Below are 25,088 nucleotides of genomic sequence, written 5' to 3'. Positions count from 1 at the left end.
TACATGCATTTTCTCTCAATGAATTAGAAGATTTAAAATGAACCATCTATTTTTGGTAATAGTTATGAAGATATAAAACTGCATTGGCAAGTATAAATTTTAAACAATGGGACACCAAAATATTCTCAGCCTAATTAAATTTACTTAGTTTCTCTATCTATTTTTGCCTCTTGGGACCCTAAGACCCTCTGAGTTTCATGTAATTTAAAGTATAATTGACATGTACAAATAATACATTTGAATATGTTATTGCTACAGAAGGGAATTGGACTCGCCAGGCAATACTGTAATATAGTAGTTCATATAGCCCAATATGTAATTGCTCCATATTCAATACGTCACGTTATGTGTTTCTTGAGTCAACTAAGGCCTCATCCAAGCCACACTTTCATGTAAATCAGTCTTCAGCTTTACTGAGAACACAACCTGAACAACTAACACTCATACACTCAGATTATCAAATACTTATATACAGTGTTGCCTCGGGTTAAGAACTTAATTCACTTCAGAGGTCCATTCTTAATCTGAAATGGTTCTTAACCTGAGGCGTGCTTTCGCTAATGGGGTCTCTTGCTCCCACTGCGCCGCAGGCACGTGATTTCCGTTCTTATCCTGGGGTAAAGTTCTTAACCTGGAGCAACCACTTCCTGGTTAGTGGAGTTTGTAACCTGAAGCGTCTGTAACCTGAAGCATCTGTAACCCAAGGTACCACTGTATTACAGAAGGACAAATGGAAACTTGAACCAAAGGGACTAAGGTAAAACTAATGGGTTGGAAGACAATGCAAGGTTGCAACTCAACATGGCAAAAAACAACTCCAGAGGTGTTTGAGGGAAATCTGGCCTAAACAGAATTATAAAAATTTACCTAGGAGCAGCCGATCAATGGCTAACTGCCATCAAGTCCTGATCCCCTAATGCCAGATCTACAGAGGAAAATTAAAGCAGTTCAAAGTGCAGAGACAAGTTCAGTTAGGGCCCAACTGTAATAATTATTAGAAACTGTGTGAGCAACACACAGTTCTTACTGCATTTTTGCCTGGGCTGAATTTCAGGTGACAAAAGCAACACCTTTTCTCTTTTAAAAGCAAATGTCTAGGTCTAATGACATCATTTGCCATCTGCAGACATTTTCTAATAAGAAGCCATAGAAACCACACTTTCACATTTTAAAAAATTAAAATAAAATAAATCCATCAGTGTTGGGTTTTTTTAATCTGCTAGGTAAGGTGTGCATAAACTTCTCCACAGGGTATTTGAATGCAAAATACTTCAGTTTAAGCAGAAAATGGTATATTGGAAATGACAGGATGAAATTGATGTAAACAGGCGTCAGCAAACGTTTTCAGCAGGGGGCCTGTTCACCGTCCCTCAGACCTTGTGGGGGGCCGGACTATTTTTGGGGGGGGGGGAATGAACGAATTCCTATGCCCCACAAATAACCCAGAGATGCATTTTAAATAAAAGCACACATTCTACTCATGTAAAAACACGCTGATTCCTGGAGCATCCGCAGGCTGGATTTAGAAGGCGATTGGGCCGGATCCAGCCCCCAGGCCTTAGTTTGCCTACCCATGGTGTAAGAGATGCTTCTGTAAGAAGAAAATCCTTTTATTGTTTTGGTACTTGTTGTACACCGTGGTACCTCAGGTTATATACGCTTCAGGTTACATACGCTTCGGGTTAAAGACTCCACTAACCCAGAAATAGTGCTTCAGGTTAAGAACTTTGCTTCAGGATGAGAACAGAAATTGGGCTCCGGTGGCGCGGCAGCAGCAGGAGGCCCCATTAGCTAAAGTGGTGCTTCAGGTTAAGAACAGTTTCAGGTGAAGTACGGACCTCCGGAACGAATTAAGTACTTAACCTGAGGTACCACTGTATAGTATTATGATGCAAAGATGTAAGAAAACAGTTGCCAACTTTTAAAGTGAGTTTTTCTTTCTGGCAGTGGGGTTGTGTGTACATCTCCCATGTCACTTGCTGAACACATTTCTACTTTCCTTACAGACATTTTCAAGAAACACCACCTATTGCGGAGCACAGGATGACGAGTATCGGGTGGAGGTTACAATACCTTTGCAGCGGGTTGACTTATTTGACGAGCAGTTCAGCACAGTCTTGTTGACATCTATATCTGTCTTCACCCAAGGGGTGCTTACCATAGCAAATCTAGGCACATCTGAAGGCCGCTTCATTCAGGTAAGGAATATTGATTGTGATTTTTCCTTCTCACTTGAACTTCACCCTGTGCAGTAAGGGTCGAGGGATGGAAGGGAAGGGAGGGAAGCTTCAGTTTACAGGGAATGAAAGACAATGTAAATGAATGTCAAAAGAATATATAGATATAGGTTAAATGGGAATTAGAAAAAAACCAAGTGGAATAAAATCTGGATGCTAGGGTTTCTGAGTTGCTTTCTCTGACACCTTGATCTCCCTCCATGTTAGATTTGTTCCCTAGGGTTACGTTAGAATATCTACAATTAGCAAAACTGACGGGATCAGTTAGAGGAATATCGAAACAAAAAAAACAACTAGAGAATGGATAATATTTAAGAATTATGTAAAACTTTATTGTACAAATAACTCCATATTAACAGAAATTGAGTGATATTTGTAAAGAAAAAATCAAAGGAATGTATACAAAGCAGAAAGAAATGATATTTTACAATGTAAAACTGTGTAAAGAAGAATGTTATATCAAACAGTATAATGAGAAGGATTATGCTGATGAGTACTTTTACTATGTAAATAACTTTAAAAAAAATGATTTCTTTGTTTCTTATCTTTGTTACTTCTTTTTTCTTTATAAATTTTCTATTTTCGATAATTTTCTCTCTTTTTTTAACCTGTTAAGAGATAGTACATAATGTTTGTATAGACATGCAAATCTTTTAATCAATAAAAAATTGATAGTTTAAAAAAAATCTATTATTTTTTTGTTGTTCCCTAGGGTTATTACATTGAGTGGAATCATTGATGCATCTAGCCTTGTAGTGGCTGTACTCCCCCAATGCTTTAATCCAGTGTTTCCCAACCTTGTGCCTCCAGCTGTTTTTGAACTACAACTCCCATCATCCTCGACTAGCAAGACCAGTGGCAAGGGATGATGGGAATTGTAGTCCAAAAACAGCTGGAGGCACAAGGTTGGGAAACACTGCGTTTAATCAATGTTTCCCAAACTTGGGTCTCCAGCTGTTTATGGACTGCATCTCCCATCATCCCTGACCACTGGTTCTGCTAGCTAGGGATGATGGGAGTTGTAGTCCACATACAGGTGGAGACCCAAGTTTGGGAAACACTGCTTTAACTGGAGATGTTGAGAATGCTGCTCAGCTGTTTTAATCTGCCACTGCTATTATGTATGCTTTTCTTTTTCCTTCTCTTAAGTCTTTCTCACTCAATTTATAACCAGTAATTCATTTGGTATAGGGTGATGACTTTATTTTGTCTGTATTGTTTATATAGTTATTATCATAATCTACTCCAGTGCTTCTCAAGCTATCTGATGTTGAACCAGCAGTCTTCTCACCCCACACCCGCCCATGTGTCAGGAACCAGTGACATATTTGATCCCTAAATAAACCCACTCAACCTGCACTGTGGTGGAGCTGATATGGAGAAACAGCCAATAGAGACCACCACCTTGCGTAGCACTGATCTGTTCATTTCAGCAGCCAGTGCCTTTGCTGCTGGGTCATAAAGCTGCCTCTTATAAATAGATCAGTATCTCCTTAGTGCTGGGAGGGCCCCCTCTGCCGATTTCAGCACCCAAGAGGGTCTTTAGGGAAGGAGATGGTCTTTCAGATATTTCCGACCTGTTTCTCCCCCCCTCCAAAAAAAACATTCTATGATGGTACTCACTTATTTCATGCAAATGTCTAGGCCAGTAGCAAAAGAGAGCTTGAATTTCATTTTCAGAGTTTCTGAAACCTTGAGGTGAGGAAAATAGCAAAGGGTTGGCTATAAGGAAAATGTTAGTAATAGCAAAATCGTTTCTTTTTGCAAGTTCCTCTTAGTCTTCTGCAAATTTTTGTGCTTCAACATAGAGTGTTTTTGATAGGAGTACAAGTAGTTAGATGTTTCTGCTTTATAATGGCCTTATTATTCATTCATTTCTTATGCCAGATCATTTCACTCAGCATTTTGCCCCCCATCGCATGAAACATTAAAAAAAAATTGTAGGACAATGCTTCCAGAACACGTTTCCTTTTGTAAGGCCAGCCAAGGGAGCAAAAGGAATGTGATTGTATAAAATACATTGTGCCATTAGTAGAAATAGTCACATCCCCTGAATTAGGCTGGGTTGAGTTACAGAGCAAGTTATCATATTGCAGTAACCCACAGAGCCTTCCCCCTTTCTTCTTGTTGCACAGCCCAAGAGCTGACATGTTCAGCAGTACAGAACAAACAGCCTGCCATTAATGCCTAGTAACCACATATACATCAAAATGCTGTTAATATATATATTTCCTTGAAATGCCTTCTTTTTAAAAGGAGTTGGAGAGTTGCAGAAATGTTGTGTTTACAGGATATACAGCAAATTTAGAATGCAAGGTCTATTTAAATTAGTTTCCTCTTTTAATTATGCAAATAGTTGCCTGGGAAATAGTGTCAAGTATGTTTGTTATCAAAATCCCTAAGTTTTAGCAGATGAGAAGGGAAAGGGGAGGTTTCCACAATTATTAGAATGTCTTTAATCTTCCTGGGATGGAGCATTGCCTTACATCAGATTATTAGAACAGTTACATCACTGAACAAATCTAATGTCCCAACACTCGGTTTAGAAAATCATAAATGCTTGGCATCATCTGGCCAAAGCTAAGTGTACTGAAATTTCATTTTATGTGGCTAGCAGGTAGAAAGGAGTGCTTCTTTGCTTCTGAACAGCAGGAAATGAGGCAACCGAACCAATATAGTTATTGGAAACAATGGTTGCGTACAAAGTTCAGCCAAAATTCACAGAACTCCATGTTTAAGTTTCCTTTGGGTAGAGTAATCCCAAGACCTTACTGGTAGCATAATAGAGTGGTATAGCCACTGACAAGATACACAACTCTACCACTTGCTCTGGCCAGGTCAGAAGCTGAGGGACCAGGGGTGGGATGCACTTTTGCGATGCTGGCTCCCTGGTTGGCTAAATGTAAAAGTCCAGATCAGTCTCCTTGCATCATGTAAATATACCTCAACAATCATCCCCAGTGAACAACCTGGCTGCTGAATTCTGCACCAGCTGAAGTTTCGAAACTGTGTTCAGAGGCATTCCTATGTATACTACACTGCAGTAATCTAACCTGTAGGTTACCAGAACATAGACAATAGTAGTTAGGCAATCCCTGTCCAGATAGGGGGTGATATGTAGTTCAGATAGCACATAGTTTAATGACATACGTGACAATCCATTGGGCTACAGTGAGACTGCCCTTCCCCCCCCCAAATCTTATCCACCCTCTGTTCGCTCCATCAGATACCTAGAAAGCTGCTTTTGAAAAATAATAACAGTATTTAGTTGCTGTATTTTTGCATTGTTTTAAAACCTGCTTTTAGTTGTTTTGTTGTTGTAGGGCTGTAAATTGCCTTGAGATTTATATGAAGGGCAATTAATGAATTAATAAAATAATAAATACATAATATTTGCATAGAAAAATAGAGCATGGTCATGGAAATTCAAACAGACCATGATAGAATATATAAGTGCCTTTGGCCATGGCCCCAAAGAATATTACATATTTACTGCCCCCACTGCTCCCTGCAAATCAGGCAGATTGAACAAAGATTAATGCATCTGTTTGGAGCAAAACAAAAACAACTTGGGTTCTGTCTCTTACTGTTTTTCTATATTGGTCCTGAGGGCTTGTATACAGCAGTGTAACACACACTGAGCTACTGAGCAGGTATCCTTTTCAATTACTGTCTTCTAGTTTATTTTGAAGATCAAACCACTTTATCAGCTGAGAAGAAAGTGTAGAGTTTATCATCCTAACTACTTCAGGCAATTAAGTATTAGACTTGGAAATGGATTTTGTCTTTAGAGTGCAGATAAAAATCTTAGCCTTTCCCCCTCTTTTAAAGAGAGTAATGATATGGGGAGAAGGGGATAATCTTGCTGTATTGGAGAACTTGCAGCCCAGTCAAACACATTGTTTTGGCTACACCAAAGTGTTAAACTTTGTGTTGGTCCCTGAATATCCTTGATTTCAGAGTTCATTAAATATTGTTGAGTTTCTGTTACAAAACAGACTGCTAATAATTTTTTTTCCTGCTAAGACAGCTGTCACGCATGAGAAAAGAAAGAAAAATGGCTTTACTTCCTCTGAAAGCTGGATGACAATTTCTCTGCAAGTTTTTCTCCTCCCCCCAACCCAAGAGTTTGCAGCTGTTTCTGCCTCTTACTGTTGTGACTGTTTTTGATGTGTGGCTGGGAATGTAGCCTTTAACTACAGCTGTTGGGTGCAAAGTGAATTGGGTATTTCTCAGCAGTGGTTTGGTTAGAAAGAATGATGCTGTCACAACTAGCAATATTATGGACATAAAGCTATATTATCAGTGGGTGAAAGTTGAGCATGGTTTATGGAAGTTATAGAAATATGATGACTTGCACCAGAAATAGACACCTTGAACCCTTTTTCCAGCTGGTTAGTCTGATACAAAAATTCCCACAATAAGCCAGTCTACATTTGAGGGCACAAGGAGAAGGGGACGACAGAGGACGAGATGGTTGGACAGTGTTCTCGAAGCTACCAGCATGAGTTTGACCAAACTGCTGGAGGCAGTGGAAGACAGGAGTGCCTGGTGTGCTCTGGTCTATGGGGTCACGAAGAGTCGGACACGACTTAACGACTAAACAACAACAACATTAGGCCACTAACCCACGTTTTATAAACCATAGTTTATAAACATGTTTAACAGTGTTAAACATAGCCATGTACTTCTCTTTATTTCCACCATGTTCAGGTTTTATCATGGAGATCATGAGTTGCATGAAACCAAGAGTTCCCTGTTATGTCTGAACTGGGGGACTCCAGTTAATGTCGGTCAGATTCTGTACTACAACCTTGTTCTGTTAACCAACATTAAGCCATGGTTCCCCAGTTTGGATATAACTGGAAACTCTGAATTAATGCTAACTATGCCAGACCTGGCACGCCATGGAAGAAGAGGAGGAGAAAGGGAAGAGCATGTGTCCGTGGTACTCACTATGGCTTCATAAACCAGAATCTATTTTTTACAAGGTTATACACAATTTATTGCTGTCGATCTTGGAGAGCCAGTGTGGTGTAATGGTTAGAGTGTTGGACTAGGACTTAGGAAACTAGGGTTCAAGTCCCTACTTGGGCAGGGAGCTCACTGGTTGACCTTGGACCAGTTGCTGCCTCTTAACCTACCGTATCTCACAGGGATGTTGTGAGGAGGGGAAAACCATGTGTATCACCTCAAACTCCTTGGAGAAAAAGGTGGGATATAAATGCAGCAACAACAATAATACAAACTAATATCACTGGCCTTTGCATACTGATACAAGGGTATTAATGTCATCAGAAGTTCTCACTGATGGAAGCTTCTTCTGGATCAAAGAGCCTTGCTTCTACTGAGTGGGCAGTATTGGATTCAACCCAGTGGTGGCAAAGTTAGTTCAAGTAAGTGGGGTATCGAGCAATCCAACAGGTTTAAGGGTATGTGGTAGGGAAACCAAGCAATTGTTTTGAGATAATTCCTTGTTAAAATGGAAAAGGTGAGAGTCTCCAAAGTGCATCTATTATACTATATCTCTATCTCACTATCTATATATAATTTTTTATTATTTTCTTTTTTAAACATAAAATATACCAACATTGCAATAACAAGTCATATACTTTTTGCTCGGCCAAGCTCATGACTTCCCTCCATCCCTTCAACTGGTTTTTTATTTCCAAATAGATTGTATGCACACTTTAACTGTCAGTTTCTGTCCTTTTTTATACTTAAAGTCCTCTCTTCTCCATGGTCAGATACTATTTTTACATTTCGTTGCAAGATTTATTTCAATCCTGCAAGTGTCTTCACATTTTTACAATGATCATTCAAATACCAAATAAATTTCTGGTTGCCTTGGTTCCGGATCCTACCAGTCAGCTTGGCCAACTCTGCATAGTCCATCATCTTCATCTGCCACTCCTCAATTGTTGGTAATTTCTGTAATTTCTACCTTTGGGCACCCGCCCTCCCATCAGGTGTCAAGGAAATAAGCAGCTATCCTATTTTTAAAAGACATCTGAAGGCAGCCCTGTTTAGGGAAGTTTTTAATATTTAATGCTGTATTGTTTTTAACACTCAATTGGGAGCTGCCCAGAGTGGCTGGGGAAACTCAGCCAGATGGGCGGGATATAAATAATGAATTATTATAATATTATATATATAAAGTTCTTGCCGCTGTTGTGGCATACATAAATAATCTTTGATCTACCTTTGCAATTTCTTCTCCCATCAAACCAAGCAAAAATGCTTCCGGTTTCTTGGGGAAAGTATATTTAAACCTCTATCTATTATACCCAATGAATTAAAATGTTATACAGTATTTTAAAGATACTTACATGCTCTTTTTACAAGGGTAGGCTGAAAATGATGTGAAAATACAGCAAAGTTGGCTTTGGGCATTTCTGTTCTGGATGATGGCTTACACCTGCCAGACAGCCGTAGAAAAATCATAAGGCAGAACTTGGTTTAGTTTCAAGCAAGCCTCCTGGTTTTGGAGAAATCATCTTTGAGATGCATACTGAATAACACAGCTTTAATAGGCACCAACGCTGACCCCCACTGTGATAAAAAAAAGTTACTGCATTCATTTTCACAGAAATAATTACAGTCTTAATATGCAGACTTGGGTGTCATTTAACTGGTAGTTGAGACTTCTGACTATATTGGGATCAATTGGTAGTGTGAAAAAGAAATGCTTGACTGAATTTATCTGGTAGCCATGTACTTCAATCTGAATACTCACTTCCAGTATAAATGAGACATTAATCTCTTGATCTTGTATATTCAGTACTTGCCATCGCCATAGACAGCAGTTACTGAAATATCCTGAGTTGCTGTAGAAAGCCACTACACATTCATATGTGATTATATTTTAATGTTAAAATCCATCTATCAGCAGAGCCAGCATTATAAATCTAACTCAGCCATTTAATCAGGAAAGTTTGGTCTGTATTTCTTGGCTCAAAGTGCACTATAGTATTTACTCTGGGGGGGGGGGCGGGAGAATGAAGCTAAACTTTTTTGGGATGGATGCTTGTCAAGGTCTTGTTTATACAATTCAGGAAAGGTTAATAGTCATTGTGGTTCAGAGAGATCAGGGACACAGGTGGAGCTGTGGTCTAAACCACTGAGCCTCTTGGGCTTGCCGATCGGAAGGTCGGTGGTTCGTTTCCCCATGTCGGGGTGAGCTGCGGTTGCTCTGTCCCAGCTCCTGCCAACCTAGCAGTTTGAAAGCACACCAGTGCAGGCAGATAAATAGATATCACTGTGGTGGGAAGGTAAACGGCGTTTCCCTGTGCTATGGTTTCTGTCATGGTGTTCTGTTGCGCCAAAAGCCCTTTAGTCATGCTGGCCACGTGACCCGGAAAGCTGTCTGTGGATAAACACTGGCTCCCTTGGCCTGAACGCAAAATGAGCACCACAACCCCATAGTTTCCTTTGATTGGGCTTAACTGTCCAGGAGTCTTTTACTTTTACCTTTTTTTTAAGAGAGATCTAGGTTTAGATTCCTGTCTTGAATCTCACTGGGTGACACTGGGCCAGTCACATTGTCTCAGCCCAACCTACCTCATTGTGAGAATAAAATGGGGAGGGGAGAGAACTCCATATGCCATGCTGAGCTCCTTGGAGGAAAAGTGGCATATAAATATAATAATTAATAAAGAAAATACGCTACATGTAACCAACAAAACTAAACCCATTGGTGAGAATAAAAAACGTGAAATGCTTCTAATTATTATAGGGAAATAAAGCAAAACTTTAATCCAACCTGAAAATATGAAAATGTAGTCAAAATAGATGATTGCAGTGATGGTACAGTAACAAATTGACCTCAGTTCAGGTCAAAGCCTAATATGACATGTTTTGACCCAATTGGTCTTCAGAAGAAAATTATTAAATTCAACTTGGTACTGTTTTCTCCGATCCAGCAGTAAAATGCAGGATTTCCCAGGGAAAATGCTAGGGGAAAAAAACAAACACCACCATTCAGACACTGACCTGGAAATCCCAGATCTGTGTCTAGAAAATGTGACACAGGCCCTTAGGGATGAGCCCTTATAACAGCTTCCCTAAAATGCATTTCAGAGGTTGTGGCAATGGCCTCAACATAGCGAAGGTAATAATGTGTTTATAGCACTTGCGACTTTTACTAGTAGTAAGGAATGTCTTCAGCCTGGATTGCCAGAACAAAGCTTGTTTACTTGCTGTGGTGTTCAGTTTCAGTGATAATGGATCCTTGCTGAAGTACTGGCCAGCTCGCTAGAACCATGGAAACAGGACCAAATGGTTCTGGCATTGTTTTGAAGGTGCATCTTAGAAGCAATTTGAGGGTTAATGCATGCTCAATCAAGAAATAACATTTGGCAATAAGAGGAAGCATTCTTGGCATTTTGTAGCAGTGGGCATTCAAGAGAAAACACAGCTAATGATCCATTATAAAGGTATTTGCAGCTGTGGATTTACCTCTCCCTAATACCAACATTAATCTGTTTTTTCACGCAGCTTTGCAGTTTATTCGTGTGTGTGTGTGTGTGTGTGTGTGTGTTTCACACTTTCTCCTGGTTGTAAAACCAAACCTTGTCTGAAACACTGGGTCAAAGTTGCATGCCGCTTAAACTATACATCTCCACTGAGTTTTTGCTTCTTCCGCACAGCCAGATGATGACCGCAAAATTGTACTTAGATTTGCCCATAAATGTGGCAAGGAAGCTATTTTTTATTTATTTTTAAGCCATTGGATTCCACCCCTCTGAGAATAGCTACAGCACTGGTCTTTTAAAAGTTTATTTCAAAGTAATTCAAAGATGTTAACTGGGATTTCATAGAATTTTTTACTTGAGGAATTCAACTCTGCCACAGTTGACTTTTAAGAGAACACTATTTCACCCTGTAATAGCTATTAACCTTTATCTAAAAATAAGACTTCTACATGCCAGTTTTGGTTAGCCTCATACACACTAAGCTGCACAAAGCTAAAACAGTATTTCTGTGCATTTTAAGGGGTGGCAAACTGTTCCATCTTGTCCCCAATGCTATTTAACATCTATAGGAAACTGCTGGGAGCTGTCATCAGAAGTTTTGGAGTGAAGTGTCAACCATATGTGGATGACACCCAGATCTATTTCTCTTATCCATCTGAATCAGGAGAGGTGGCTTGAGGTGCTAGACAAGTGCTTGGATGTGAGCCAACAACCTGAAACTGCATCCTGAAAGGACAGGTGTTATGTGTTTCAAGTTCCTTGGTCCAGAAGGTGGGAACACACTGTTATGGATGGGGTTGTATTCCCCTGGAAGGAGCAGGTTCGTAGGTTGGGGATACTCCTGGATCCAACATTGTCAGTTGAAGGACAGGTGGCCTCTGTGTCTGGGAGTGGTTATTTCCAGTTCCAGATGGTTCACTAACTGCTGCCCCTTTCGGATAGAGATGATTTGGACATGGTACTCCATGCTCTAGTAACTTCCATATTGGATTGTTGCAGTGCATTTTATATGGGGCTGCCCTTGAAGACAACTCTGAAACTTCCAACTGGTCCAAAAGTCAGTGTCTAGGGTTACTTTTAGAACTCATTGCTGTCAGTCTAAAGTCTTTTGTTTCCCAAAAGTGATACAACTTTAATTTTTTTTTTTTTTTTTGCAGAAATGTTGACCTCTATTGTCTTCAAAACATTGTTGATTTTAAGCTATTTTCTCATTGGTTCTTAGTGCATTTATAATGGATTGGTATTTGTATCCCCGACCCCAAATGGAACTATAATTGTAGATCAGGATTACTGCATAATATGAATATAAATTGTTTGCTTTCTAATTTTTTTCTTTTTCAGATAGTGATTTCTCGTTCAGAACACTATGAACCGCATGTAAATTTCCAACTGGATCACCATCCTGTTTCTCTAATTAAGAATTTGCCAGGCGATGATGGTTATATTCTGGTAGTCACCGGGAACAGGGTAAATATTTCATAATCTTTTGGTTATAGGGATACCTTTATACAGCGGTACCTCGGGTTACAAACTTAATTCGTTCCAGAGGTCCGCTCTTAACCCAAAACCATTCTTAACCTGAGGTGCGCTTTCACTAATGGGGCTTCCTGCTGCTAACGCCGCCGCTGCCACGTGATTTCTGTTCTCATCCTGGGGCAAAGTTCTCAACCGGAGGTACAATTTCTGGGTTAGCGGAGTCTGTAACCTGAAGTGTTTGTAACCCGAAGCGTTTGTAACCTGAGGTACCACTGTACAAGGATTCCTCCTATTATCATTATACAGTCCATCAGTTGTGTAAGCTGGTACCCCAAATAATGCACCCCAAAGGCACAGCAGAACCCACAAAGTCACAACAAGGAGCTTGCCAGGCTCTTGCAGCCTCTCCCCACTATCCATTTGGAGGAGGTTGCAAAGTTGCCCCCTTGTGTTCCATGGTAAAGGCAAAGGACCCTTGGACAGTTAAGTCCAGTCGAATCTGACCATGTAATTGCATAGGCAGGGTGAGAAAGCTGTACCCTCCAAATCAGCTTCTGGGAGGAAATGCCCACTCACTGACAAAGAGCCTGTTGCCCTAAGGGTTCTTGGCCGGGAGCGGTTTATCCCCCTCACTAACCATTTTTCAGGGATGCATCTTCTCCCATCCCATTCAAGTCAATGGAGACATCACTCCATAGATATGCATAGGGAGGAAAGCTCTCTCTGTGTTATTGTTTTTTCAGCTGTGAGGAAACATGCTGCACAAAGCAGGGGCTGCTGCCTTCCTTACCATTGTGTGACTAACTACAGCCTCAACCGCAGCCATTTTACCCAGCACATTTTATGTGGCTCAGCTGGGATCTGAACCCCAACTAATTATGTCCAGGTTTAAGGCATTTCCACAGGTTATACTGCCATTGTATTCTGGAATATAAAGAATAGAAGAGGCCCAGTATAAACACATTCTTACATTTGAATAAAAAGGTGGAAATGCAAAAACCAATTTAACAGTCACTTTTGCAAAAGTCCACATTGGTTAAACTTGTTTAATGCACACTTTGAGGTTCTAATGAGTTCGCCTTGCAGCCTTTCCATAATCTTGTGTGCATTATTTGCTTCTTTGATTTTTTATTTTTATTTTTGCATTAAGAAATCAAGTAAATGAATATAGGGAATTGTTTGAGCAGAAGACCTGTGAGGAAAACCAGTAAAAGAAAAGTAATGTAAATGTAGGGCTGACACCTTTCCTTTTTCTTTAGTGCAAGCTGTTGTGAAGAAAAATACACAATGACTTAAGTAAAAGAATGGTGTTTCGAATGACCTTTGTTGATAATGTATTGAGCTTAAATGGTATTAAACATATTCTTTTATTGGAAAGAGAGTTTAAAGCGAAGAAATGTTAGTGTAATTCATCATTCTTGATAGCTGTTCGCCCCATCCTTTTAGGAATTCTACAGGCACCAATTAATTGACACTGACTAGGAAGGTAGCATTATTCCTGCCTTACAGGAGAGGCAAATTAGCCATCATTAGCCGTTTAAAACTATACTAGGAGTTGGCCTTTACAATCAAGCATGCATTACCCAAAGCTGTGCTTGAAGGTATGGATTCAGGTTTTTGAAAAATAACAGCCACAACCCCAGTCTGTTCAAGCAATGAACTCAACACATTTTTAATCCCCTATTCCCTATTTTAAGACAGCAACTCAATGCTGCTTTCAAGTATGCCTTCTGCTTCTTGCATGATCAATTACTCTAGAGGTGAAAAAGAAGCGAGTAAAAAGACTTAACAAGGGATTTTTTTGGAGGGGTGCGTGAACACACAGCGATACTTCTCATGTGTTGTGGTTTAGATTTACTGATATACCTAGCATGGATCAGCAGCCCTACATATAGTGTGCAGCAGGAGAATCCCTTCCCTTTCTGTGATCCATCAGTCTTCTGATGGGTCGTGCTTTGTTTATTGAAGAATATGAGCCTGCCTATATTGTAAAAGTTAACAGCCATATCATTGGCAGGGTAACTTAAAAGTGTTTCTGGCTCCTCAGCTGTGTATACATTGTCTACTAACCTATACAGTTTTGGGGTGGTTTTCATGTAACTTTCCTGTCACTAGATAACAAAGATCCCACTAACTGGACCAGGGTGCTCTCACGTCAATACCTGTAGCCAGTGTCTTCGACTACCTTCCTTCATGAATTGCGGCTGGTGTGGTGACCAGTGCGTGCGGTCATCTGAGTGCACTGTAGGAAGCTGGACACAGGAAACATGTGCACCCAAAATTTCTCAGGTAAAGCTATCTTTTTCTTTCATTAATCCCTGTGTAATGTAGACTGGTGTAATGATAAGTGTATACAATTCTGGGCAAACTCTTATTACCTTTTTGGAGAAAAGCTTTCCAGATAAGAAGCAGTGATTTGCCAGTTCAGCCCCAAGCAGGGAGTGGGTTGGAAGGATCTAGAAAAAAAACTACTGCAGTGGGACACATGAAGTATCACTTCTGTGATTTCCTTTTCACAAGTTAAAACATGCCCTCCAATGATTTAAATAAGATGTTCTTACACTATGGCACACCAACAGAAAATCTCTTCAGTGGGGCTTTTCCCTGCCTGAAGGAAAAAGCATTTTCAGTCTCTCTCAAATTACATTTGGGGCTACAGCATTGAGGAGAGGGTTAATCCTCTCTTGCTGCCCTCCCGCCATGTTTCTAAATGGAATCTCTACCCTCCAAACTTTTATTTGCCCACTAGGGTAAAATACAGAAATTGAGAGAAGGCCATTGTCAAGTTTTGCCTGGACAAAAATCCCAGTAAAATGGGTAAAGCGTGACAGGTGGTTTTTCCATACTTTGCCCTGGGACAACTTACCATGTTAGAGTTTTCATTTATGTGAACTAATTATGGCTTTCGGCATCAATATGGGAATAAGTCAGGTGTGAACATGCTGAATGACTCCCAGAGCTTTTTTGCATACCAATTTAGGACTTGAACGTTGGTGAATCTTTCTCACTTTAGATTTCTCATAATGAAGTGACTTCCTCATTCTTGGTAACAAGAGTCATTAATATAGTGTGGCTTTCTTTTCTGTTTAATTTTTTAAAAAAATATCTAACACCATGGAAACTGGCACTGATACGCCCAGGAACCTCGCCAAAATGCTGGAGAGGCTGCACCTCCACAGGCACGTATCTCCACTTGTGGTGGGAATGCCCCCAAATCCAACTTCTGGACAGCAGTCCTACAGCAAACAAGCAAAATAACTAAACACCTGTTAGAAGTCACCTCAGAACTGGCCCTACTAAACATCTTCCAAGATAATAATGCCCATGCACACTATAAAGAGCTCATAATCCACCTACTCTCAGCAGCCAGAAACACTGGAGAGACCTGTCACGAGTAAGCATGGACCAATATGGCTGACCTGACCCAACAATCACCACACCCCACAAACAAACCTCACTGCAGCCAACTAAAGATAACCAACCACGCCCTGCCTCCCCAACCTCTCTCACCACCAAGAAATATATATGTATGTGTGTATTTACACATATATGTGTGTTTGTGTATGTATGTGTACAAGCACACACAAACAATAAATGAATAGAGAACCTACTCAAGTGACACTGGCATATAACCACACAAACATACTAAATATTACCACCACAATCCTCTCTTCCCCTTCTCTTTCCCCTCATTCGTCTTCCCCCACATTTCTCTGTATAATGTCTCACATCAAATGTAAAAAAAGACTTTATGATTTGGAGGGGGGAGAAACAATGCACATTTTTTTGTGAACCAAGAAGATCTTTAATAAATTTTTGTTTAACTTTTTTGAACCTCAGTACTGAGGCTGGCTCAACGGAGCCCTGTTCCCAATGGAAGCCCTATAACGGAGCTGTCAATTCTGTTGACACAGTTTGGGTTGTGTATTGTTGCCCATTAAGTAAAGAGACAGCCTGCAGATTGGCCCCTAGGAAAGGGAGCCTCTCTAGAAGCTGCTTTCCGTTTAAAAATATTCATGAATGCGGAAAGTGTGAGCAAGAGTTAAATTACACAAATGAGAAAAGAGCTTAGTAGCCCATTGCTGTTTTCAGTTAGCTATGGTCATTGCAAGATTTGTACAGGCTGCCTCTGCATTTAACCAAATCATTTTGCATTAAGTGTGACATAATTATGAAGGTCTAGTTTTACAGAGTGGCCATGCCACTTGTAATCCCACACGTTAACACACTCTGCTGCTCACTGCTATTGGTGTTTTTAGATGGATAAATGCATAAATAGTGGAGCCTTTGAACTACCGAACATACTTCTGTTTTGCTTTTAAAAGTGCTTAAAATAGCATCCAAGTCAAGCCCGACACAGAAAACGAATCTGTGTCAAATTTGTACCTTATCAAACTGTTGTAATCTGTGTTGAAGCAAAAGAGAAAAAGCCTATGGTGACAAGACATAGCAGGATAGTGGTAAATGCATCTTTTGTAATGGATTAGAACTCAGTTGTGAATTCAGGAAGGACCAGTGAACAATCCTTGCACCCTACAGTTATGTATAGATGCACAACATGAAGGGAAATCTGTCTTCTCTGAAAGGGGGAAGCTTTTACAATCACTTTAAGCAAGTGCACATGGCTTAAATGGGGTGGAAAGCAGGCCCTAAATAATTTTAAAATTATGAAGTCTGATTCATAGTTACATTAGGCCTTTTATGCACTTCACGTAGTGTAAAACGGCCTTAGAGTGAATGTAAATCACATTTAAAACTACATTAAGGCCCCTTACCTCTGCCAGGGCAAGGGTAAGAGGACTTCGTGTGACTGAGAATGTCATGCTATCATTAGTCTGTGAGGTTAGTATGAAATTGTTCAAAGCCGTCATGTGTAATTTGGGTTTTTATGACAAAATGCAGGCATGCTTGGTATAGTCATGTTATTTTTACATGCAGGAGATGTTTTTAAAGGTATCTGTTAAGTAAGGAAGCCATTGGGGGGGGGGAGTTTCATGAATACCGTATAGCAATTCTTTAAATCAAGTCCACTGTGCTTACTCAGGAGAAATTTTGCATAAAGTTAGTGAATGATGAAAAATTCTCAGAGTGCAATTGGATTGATATAAAGCTCAAGTTCATGTGCTGAATATATTATTTTTTTAAAAAATGCAATAAATATTATTCTCTGGCAGTGATAAATGATGAAATATCCTGATAGCTTGTGCCACAGCATATGTGAGTTTGTGGAACTTATTTCTAAAAGGAAGAAAAATAATGCAGCTGAGAACCTAAATCTTTATGGCCGCTAGCTGCTAAGGGAGATTTCACGCTTTGGTAGACCATGACGGTTGGCATTACTACTAAAAATAAAAAAATAGATTATTCATCTTTGGCCTATTGCTTTACACCCATGCACATTAAATCTAGGGAAGAACCGTGTGTTTGAGGCTTTTTGCTGGTACTATCAAATCAAAGATAACCTGCTTTGTGTGGCATTTGCAATAGAATCCGTAAATCCATCCATATATATGAGGGTTTTAAAGGAACAGTGTGGTTAAAATATGCTAAGTGATACTCTGGTCCTTAAGTTAAACACAGAGTGGTAATTGCAAAGGCCTGAGTTGATGGCTGCGGATGCGGGTGGCGCTGTGGGTAAAACCTCAGCGCCTAGGACTTGCCGATCGCATGGTCGGCGGTTCGAATCCCCGCGGCGGGGTGCGCTCCCGTCGTTCGCTCCCAGCGCCTGCCAACCTAGCAGCTCGAAAGCACCTCCGGGTGCAAGTAGATAAATAGGGACCGCTTACCAGCGGGAAGGTAAACGGCGTTCCGTGTGCTGCGCTGGCTCGCCAGATGCAGCTTGTCACGCTGGCCACGTGACCCGGAAGTGTCTTCAGACAGCGCTGGCTCCCGGCCTATAGAGTGAGATGAGCGCACAACCCTAGAGTCTGGCAAGACTGGCCTGTACGGGCAGGGGTACCTTTACCTTTACCTGAGTTGATGGTAATGCCCTCATTTTGCTTTTACTATGATAAGAAAAATTTCCGTCATTTTGTGGTGTTTTGCCTAGTCACGTGGAACCGGCCCCAACAACAGCTATGGGTTGTTTTGGTCTTAGTGCAGTGGTCTAAGGCAATTGTGATCAAAATAAAATACACTGAAACATCCCTGCATGGACATAAAAACTGCTGCTACCATTGTAAATATCGCCCTGGGGCCAAGCCTTTAGTTGGTTAAAAAAAAAAGAGATGGTAATCTATCCCATCAAGAGCAATTTTGTTAGTGTTTTTTAAATGCAAGAGTAGGACTCCTAGTTTGTATCCTTTGCTTTAAATAGGCCACACACTTTCTCAGAATTTTTGGTCACAGTGATCACATTCCTAGGTGTGGCAGCATTCGCAGTCAAAACGGTTTCTCTCTAAATAAGCAAGAAAGAAAAAAGCCCACAAAATATCTGAACTTCCCTGTTTCATGTAAAATAGAAATGTACAACTATGGAAGGCACAAATGAAATGTAATTCTATTGAAATTAAACTTGGGCTTCCCTATAAATGTTCATGTAGCAGCTATACTTGCACCTCTATGAGCAGCTGTACTTGTTTGGCTTGGGAAAATCTCTCAAAATGTCTCTCGGTGCTATTTTTCTAGAAAAAGAGGTGCTGGAAATCACCATGAACGCCTCCTTTCATGGTGGCATGATGGCAATGGCGCCCACCTGAGTAGGTGCTGGAACTGAGTTCCGGTGAGCTCTGGCTGGGAAAAAAAAAAAGCCTGACTTGTAATTATTTAGCAACAGTACTTAATATTAAGTACATACAGTGGCGTAGCGTGGGGGGTGCAGGGGGGGCCGGCCGCACCGGGCACAACATCTGGGGGTTAGGGAAATCCACGGGTTAGGGGGCGCAAATTACTTGCCTTGCCCCGGGTGCTGATAACCCACGCTACGCCACTGAGTACATACCCTCCAACCTCGTGGGAGGGAAGATTGGGACATGACCTCCCACAACATCACCCCACCGGCTGCCTTTATACACTGCGGTCGCTGCCTCTCCGCCCCCCCTTCACCATCCTGCCACCAGCCACCCTTACCTACCGCCTTCCCCCTCATCTTACCACTGGCTGCCCTTACTCATTGCTGTTCACCACCACACACACATGCGTCACACACACACCTACATCCAGAAGCAGCACCAGAGGAATAGGAGAGCATGGCACAAAAAACACACACATCTTTGGGTTTTGTGTTCTTTTGGTTCCTGGGAGAATGCGGCAGAGGCAGTGCCTGCGGAGGAGGAAGCAGAGGGAGCCAAAAAGGGACATCTAGGATTGGCATCCGAAGCTGGGGTGGCTTCTGTAAATCCAGGATGTCCTGCTCATTAGCATGGCTAAATAATAACGATAACAACAATAATTTAAAATTTATACCCCGCCCATCTGGCTGGGTTTCCCCAGCTACTTTGGGTGGCTCCCAACAGATTAAGAACAGAATAAAACATCAAACATTAAAAACTTCCCTAAACAGTGCTGCCTTCAGATGTCTTCTAAAAGTCAGATAGTTTATTTCCTTGACATCTGATGGGAAGGCGTTCCACAAGGCAGGTGCCACCACCGAGAGGGCCCTTCCTAATTGTCATTGATAGAAGATTTTGCAGACCAACAAACTCTTGAGTCTTGTTTACACAAGGGAGAGTAATATAAGACATTGAGGAAATACGGCATATACATAAAGATGACTCTGGAATAGATTCCAAATGGACTTTAGTAGGGTCTGGATTTAATTCATTGTCTCATTTTCCCTAGGATCAATTGTTTCACTATTTATATGGTTTAATTTGTGCAGCATGTTCACAATACCTACTTCGTCCTTGGCATTTTATTTCCTAAATCCTTCTAGCATTAAGCCAAGTCAATAAAGTTTAAATGAAATGTGCCAGTTCCTTTTGGATGTTCAAAGGGTACAGTAACCTGAGTATTTTACTAGAAATGTCCTTTTCAGATGCAACATGAAGAAGCAGGATTCATGATGAAAGACACAATTGTGCTGCTTCTTAGGAATAAAATAACTCGCACTATAAAATATTAAGCCAAAGTCACTTTAGTAGTTCCATCACAAGCATAAGTTAATTCTTTTGTTCTCTAGCCCGGGGGCTTGAATGTTTGCAAACTCAGATGCTATTGTTAAAAGTCTATATATGCCTTAAAAGCATTGTCAGATTTTATTGACAGTGCCTTGCTGAAATTTGAACAACTTCCATAGTATTCATATATTTTTCCCACCATTGTTATATTTACAACACAATTTACAATATATAGAAGGTTGTGGGAGGGGGAAGAGCACTTCCTTTTTGGATTGTCACTACATTGCTGCAAGGTGGTTTATTTTTAACTTGAAAATGTAGAAGTAACCAAATGATATCAATTCAGCCAAAGCATTGTAGAAGCCCTGCTAATTCTGTGGCTCCCAAGGCAATGTTTGATTTAGATGTCTTTGAAGCTATCATCTCCATGAATTCTTGCCTTTTCATCACGTTGGTGAAATAAGTTACTGATATTCTTTTATTCACTATCTTACTTCTAATAAAATAAGTGCATTGTATTCTTCTACATACCACAAGAAAGACATAAAAGACAAGCTAAAGGGGTATTAAAAAGACTATTACAATGCAGAGCTTGTTCAGTGCCCCTAAACATAATAATTCAGAGCTTTCGAGCAGTGGCTGGGTTATTTATTGCTACTGTCTGAGAATGCTCATACTGTGATGAATGAAAGGTGAGGAACAATTAAGATAAAGGGTAGGGTACTCTCCAGCAGAAGAAATTATTTTCTCCCATTATTTTCCCCTTTGAAAAACACCTTCAAAGCCCATCAGAAATCCTAAGTGTGTTACTATTTTTTTTTCTTTTCAGATTCTTCCAAACAGCGCAGCTTTTGATGGTGTAACAAGACTGACCCTGTGTGGGTGGGACTTTGGGTTCAGCAAAAACAACAAGTTGAATCTTAAAAAAATGTCGGTTCTTATTGGGGGACAGCAGTGCATTCTGGATGTCAAAGCTAGTGACAAAAACAAGTAAGAGATCTTTATAAGGAAGTATCACGAGGCACATGGGCGATGGAAGACGCCACCAAATAACTTGTGCCATGCATTCTTTGGCCATCTGTCACTGAAGTGTGATATTCAGTAGTAAATCTTGCTGGGTGGCAAACTGTCACTGGAAAATGGTCCAACCACCAGCTCATAGCTCTTACTCTGTCAATAGTTCTCAGTAGCACTTTATTTTATTTATTATTATTTACATGTGTTTGTTGTCTGTTAACCTAGTTCTGTATAGCATGAACTGCCTATTTCATATGAGTGCCCTTTTTTATCTCACTAGGGATGCAAAAAAGATTTAAAGGTCTGTTACTAACATACCCTGCCAAGTGTAGATTCCCAGCCAATTAGCCTTGTGGACTGAATCTGCACCAGCCTCATTCATTAATCTGGTGTACCAATATGGGTGGAATCACCAATATATCTAGAATGTGGAGGTAGGAAATGTTGACCATGTCTACAGCATGGCAGTCCAACCTCTCAGACCAAAGGCTGTCTCAGTGGAGGATGGGCGCTGGCTGCCACAAACCTTGATCCGCAGCTCACATCTCTCACTTCCACTTACACAAGCCGTCCTTTGAGGATGAAAACCACCAAGAAACTCTGGTTGTAGTACAGTGCTGGCCATAAAGAGGGGAAATGTCATGCTCCATAGACCTTAGCAATTTGGTCTCTAGTATCCCTGCATAGTAGGGATACTAGAGGGACGCGGGTGGCACTGTGGGTTAAACCACAGAGCCTAAGACTTGCCGATCAGAAGGTTGGCAGTTCGAATCCCCGCAACTGGGTGAGCTCCCATTGCTCAGTCCCAGCTGCTGCCAACCTAGCAGTTCGAAAGCACGTCAAAGTGCAAGTAGATAAATAGGCACCACTCTGGCGGGAAGGTAAATGGCGTTTCCGTGCACTGCTCTGGTTCATCAGAAGCGGCTTAATCATGCTGGCTACATGACCCGGAAGCTGTACACTGGCTCCCTCGGCCAATAAAACGAGATGAGCACTGCAACCCCAGAGTCGGCCACGACCGGACCTAATGGTCAGGGGTCCCTTTACCTTTACCCCTGCATAGTAGTGAGAGCTGCTTCATACCCTGGCTCTCCAAGGGGGCAATGGCGGCAGTAGCATTTGGTTGTTTGGAAAGACTCTTTGGTTGTTTGGAAAGACTCACAGTTGATTTTCCTCTGGGTGACTTCTGAGAGTTTCCAAAAAAAGGTCTGCAAGTTGGACTACCTTGGACTACAGAGTCCTCAACAGCAGAACCCATGCATCTCCTCTTGGGAAGAGATGTCACTGCTACAGCATAGACAGTTAAAGCTGGCAGTTAAAAACATTACTGTGGTACCATTGGAAGAAACCCAGCACAAATATATAGCTCAGGTCCCAAACTAGTTCTGTTTGGTTCCTGTCAATTCTTACAGTTGGTTCCAATTAGTACTTTAGGATCACAGAAGGTGACTATTAACAGCTACTTCTGAATTTACATCTTTAACATTTTACCTTTTGGGGTTGTGTTCTGGCATAGCTGTAGGGATGATGTCATTAAAGGACTTGTTTTCTTTGAGTGGCTCATACAAGTCTCATCATATCATTCCTTTAGATAAATCTCTGATAAAGCTGTCCTAACACGTACTTTTTGTGATACTCTTGGGAACACCCAAGGAAGTTTTTCTTACCACAGTAATATCTGTTAGGGCAGAGCTCTTGCAAGAGAAAAGTTTTGTTGATCTTTCACCCACTGTTTGGAACAAAATATATATTAAAAAGTGTGTTTACATAGAAACTGGAATGTGTTCTCATCTCTCTTCCCCTCCAAGTCAGAGTTGCATAACAAATTATTGGCAAAATATCTACAGCTTCAGGGCTATCTATAATTACTGTTTTAATAAAATAATAAATTAAAATTATGCATCAGGGAAAGCTATAACAACTTTAAAAAATGAAGATTATTATTATAAGTTTGGGTGATTCTTTTATATTTATAACATAATTAGAAAGAATGTTTTTGCTTTGTTGTTGAAGGTTGGAATGCACACTTGGCGATGTAACGAATGCACGTTTTAATGTATCGAGCGTCGTTTCAAATGGACAAGCTAATGCCACTTTCAATACCTTCTCTTACGTGGTAAGTGTTAAAAAGCAAGGGCGAGAAACATTTTTCAGCTTGAGAACTGCATTCTCTTGTGAGAAACCTTCCAGGGGGCATGGATGTGATGTGTACCTTTGCTTAGCAAGGCCATGAAGAAGACAAGAGATTTCTATGCATACACTCCTAACACTCATGTTGCTAACCTGCCTCCTGGTAAGAAGAAAGCCCTAATACAGTTTACATCCCAGCTAGACAAAAGCACTAGAGTACGGTGCAGAGCAGGATTGGTGAGGAGGTGGGTGCTGAGGTAGGGCATGGCCTAGGGAGGGTCTCGAGGTCCAGTCCTGGAGGGACATTTGGCCCCTGGACCTCTGGTTACCCACCCCTATGTTAACCGTTAAAAACGTTACTTATTATTAAGTATGATGACCTCATTATACATGTTTTCTTTTAACATGATTCTTAATTTTGCTTTTTTTTTTTTCATTAACAAGCTGCATTCTTTTTACTTGACAGGATCCCATAATAAGAAGCATCTCACCCACCTATGGTCCAAGATTTGGTGGAACGCTGTTGACTTTAACTGGGGAATACCTAAGCAGCGGGAACTCTCGAGAGATTTATGTTGGTAGTAAACAATGCAGATTGACAAGGTATAACGTGAAACCATGTTTTCAGTGTTGTTAATGTACAGGCTGTTGTTATTTTATTAGTACTGTTCCATTAGATTTATGTTCCGCCCTTCAACCCAAAGTGACCTGGGTGGTACATGAAAAAGCATAAAACGTACAAATCAAAAGCAGTAATATAAACTGATATCAGAACTCAGAAGCATTAAGATAGAAAGAATCAGAAATTTCAAACTTTATTTACTGAATTACTTGTCTGTATATCCAAGAAGAAAACAGTGCATTATTATTTTCTCAACAGGAAGTTAACTAGTGCAGTATAGACAGTCTGTGGGCCTGCAGTGTGTAAGAGAGGTCTGTGTACTGCAGAGCCCTCCAAAAGTGCATTTCTGTTTATCTCTCCCTGTTTTCCTTACTTTTTTGGCCAATGGATGTCTAGCCTCACACACTGTTTATGTTGGTGGAAACATCTTTCCCTCACTCTAGTGTTCTCTCCCAAGTGCATTTTTTATTAAGAACACAATACGAGTCTTGCTGCATCAAGCCCACCTAGTTTTGCATTCTGTTCTCACAGTGGCCGGCCAGATGTCTATGGCACCTGACATTATTTTCCAGCAGGAGTGGAAAAACAGCCACACATTTGTGTGGAAGGTGCACATAGGAATATGCGGGAGGGGGCTACCTGTGCTTGGTGAACCTAGTGTCAGGGGTGAGGGATGAGTTTGGCCTCCTCATAGTTGTGTCCCAAATTGAAGCCTGCTTACTTTGTTTCCTAAGATGCTCTGGGTACCACCTTCCCCCACTTCCATTTTTAAGTCGGGCTAGAGCAGGGGTCAGCAACTTTTTTCAGCCATGGCCCAGTCCACTGTCCCTCAGACCTTGTGGGGGGGCCAGACTATATTTGGGGGGGGGGGGAATGAACGAATTCCTATGCCCCACAAATAACCCCAGAGATGCATTTTAAATAAAAGCACACATTCTACTCATTCAAAAACACCAGGTAGGCCCCACAAGTAACCCAGAGATGCATTTTAAATAAAAGGGCACATTCTACTCATGTAAAAACACGCTGATTCATGGACCGTCTGCAGGCCAGATTTAGAAGGCGGTTGGGCCAG

General features: G+C 40.9%; 1 protein-coding gene across 2 annotated transcripts in view; it reads left to right on the top strand.

Moving 5' to 3' along the window:
- The window catches only part of MET (MET proto-oncogene, receptor tyrosine kinase), a 109,524-nt gene that overhangs the window by 50,854 nt on the left and 33,582 nt on the right, over positions 1–25,088 (top strand). For both annotated transcript variants that reach the window (XM_081928920.1, XM_081928921.1), the window contains exons 3-8: positions 2,007–2,198; positions 12,053–12,178; positions 14,303–14,476; positions 21,074–21,234; positions 23,275–23,377; positions 23,858–23,994. In XM_081928920.1, the coding sequence (XP_081785046.1) occupies positions 2,007–2,198; positions 12,053–12,178; positions 14,303–14,476; positions 21,074–21,234; positions 23,275–23,377; positions 23,858–23,994 (893 nt within the window). The remainder of the gene's footprint in view (positions 1–2,006; positions 2,199–12,052; positions 12,179–14,302; positions 14,477–21,073; positions 21,235–23,274; positions 23,378–23,857; positions 23,995–25,088) is intronic.

This window comes from Podarcis melisellensis (assembly GCF_964234715.1).
Source record: "Podarcis melisellensis genome assembly, chromosome: 10".
NCBI classification, from domain to species: domain Eukaryota; kingdom Metazoa; phylum Chordata; class Lepidosauria; order Squamata; family Lacertidae; genus Podarcis; species Podarcis melisellensis.
The sequence above is the reverse complement of the archived record's forward strand: the minus strand, read 5'-3'. Positions and strand labels throughout refer to the sequence as shown.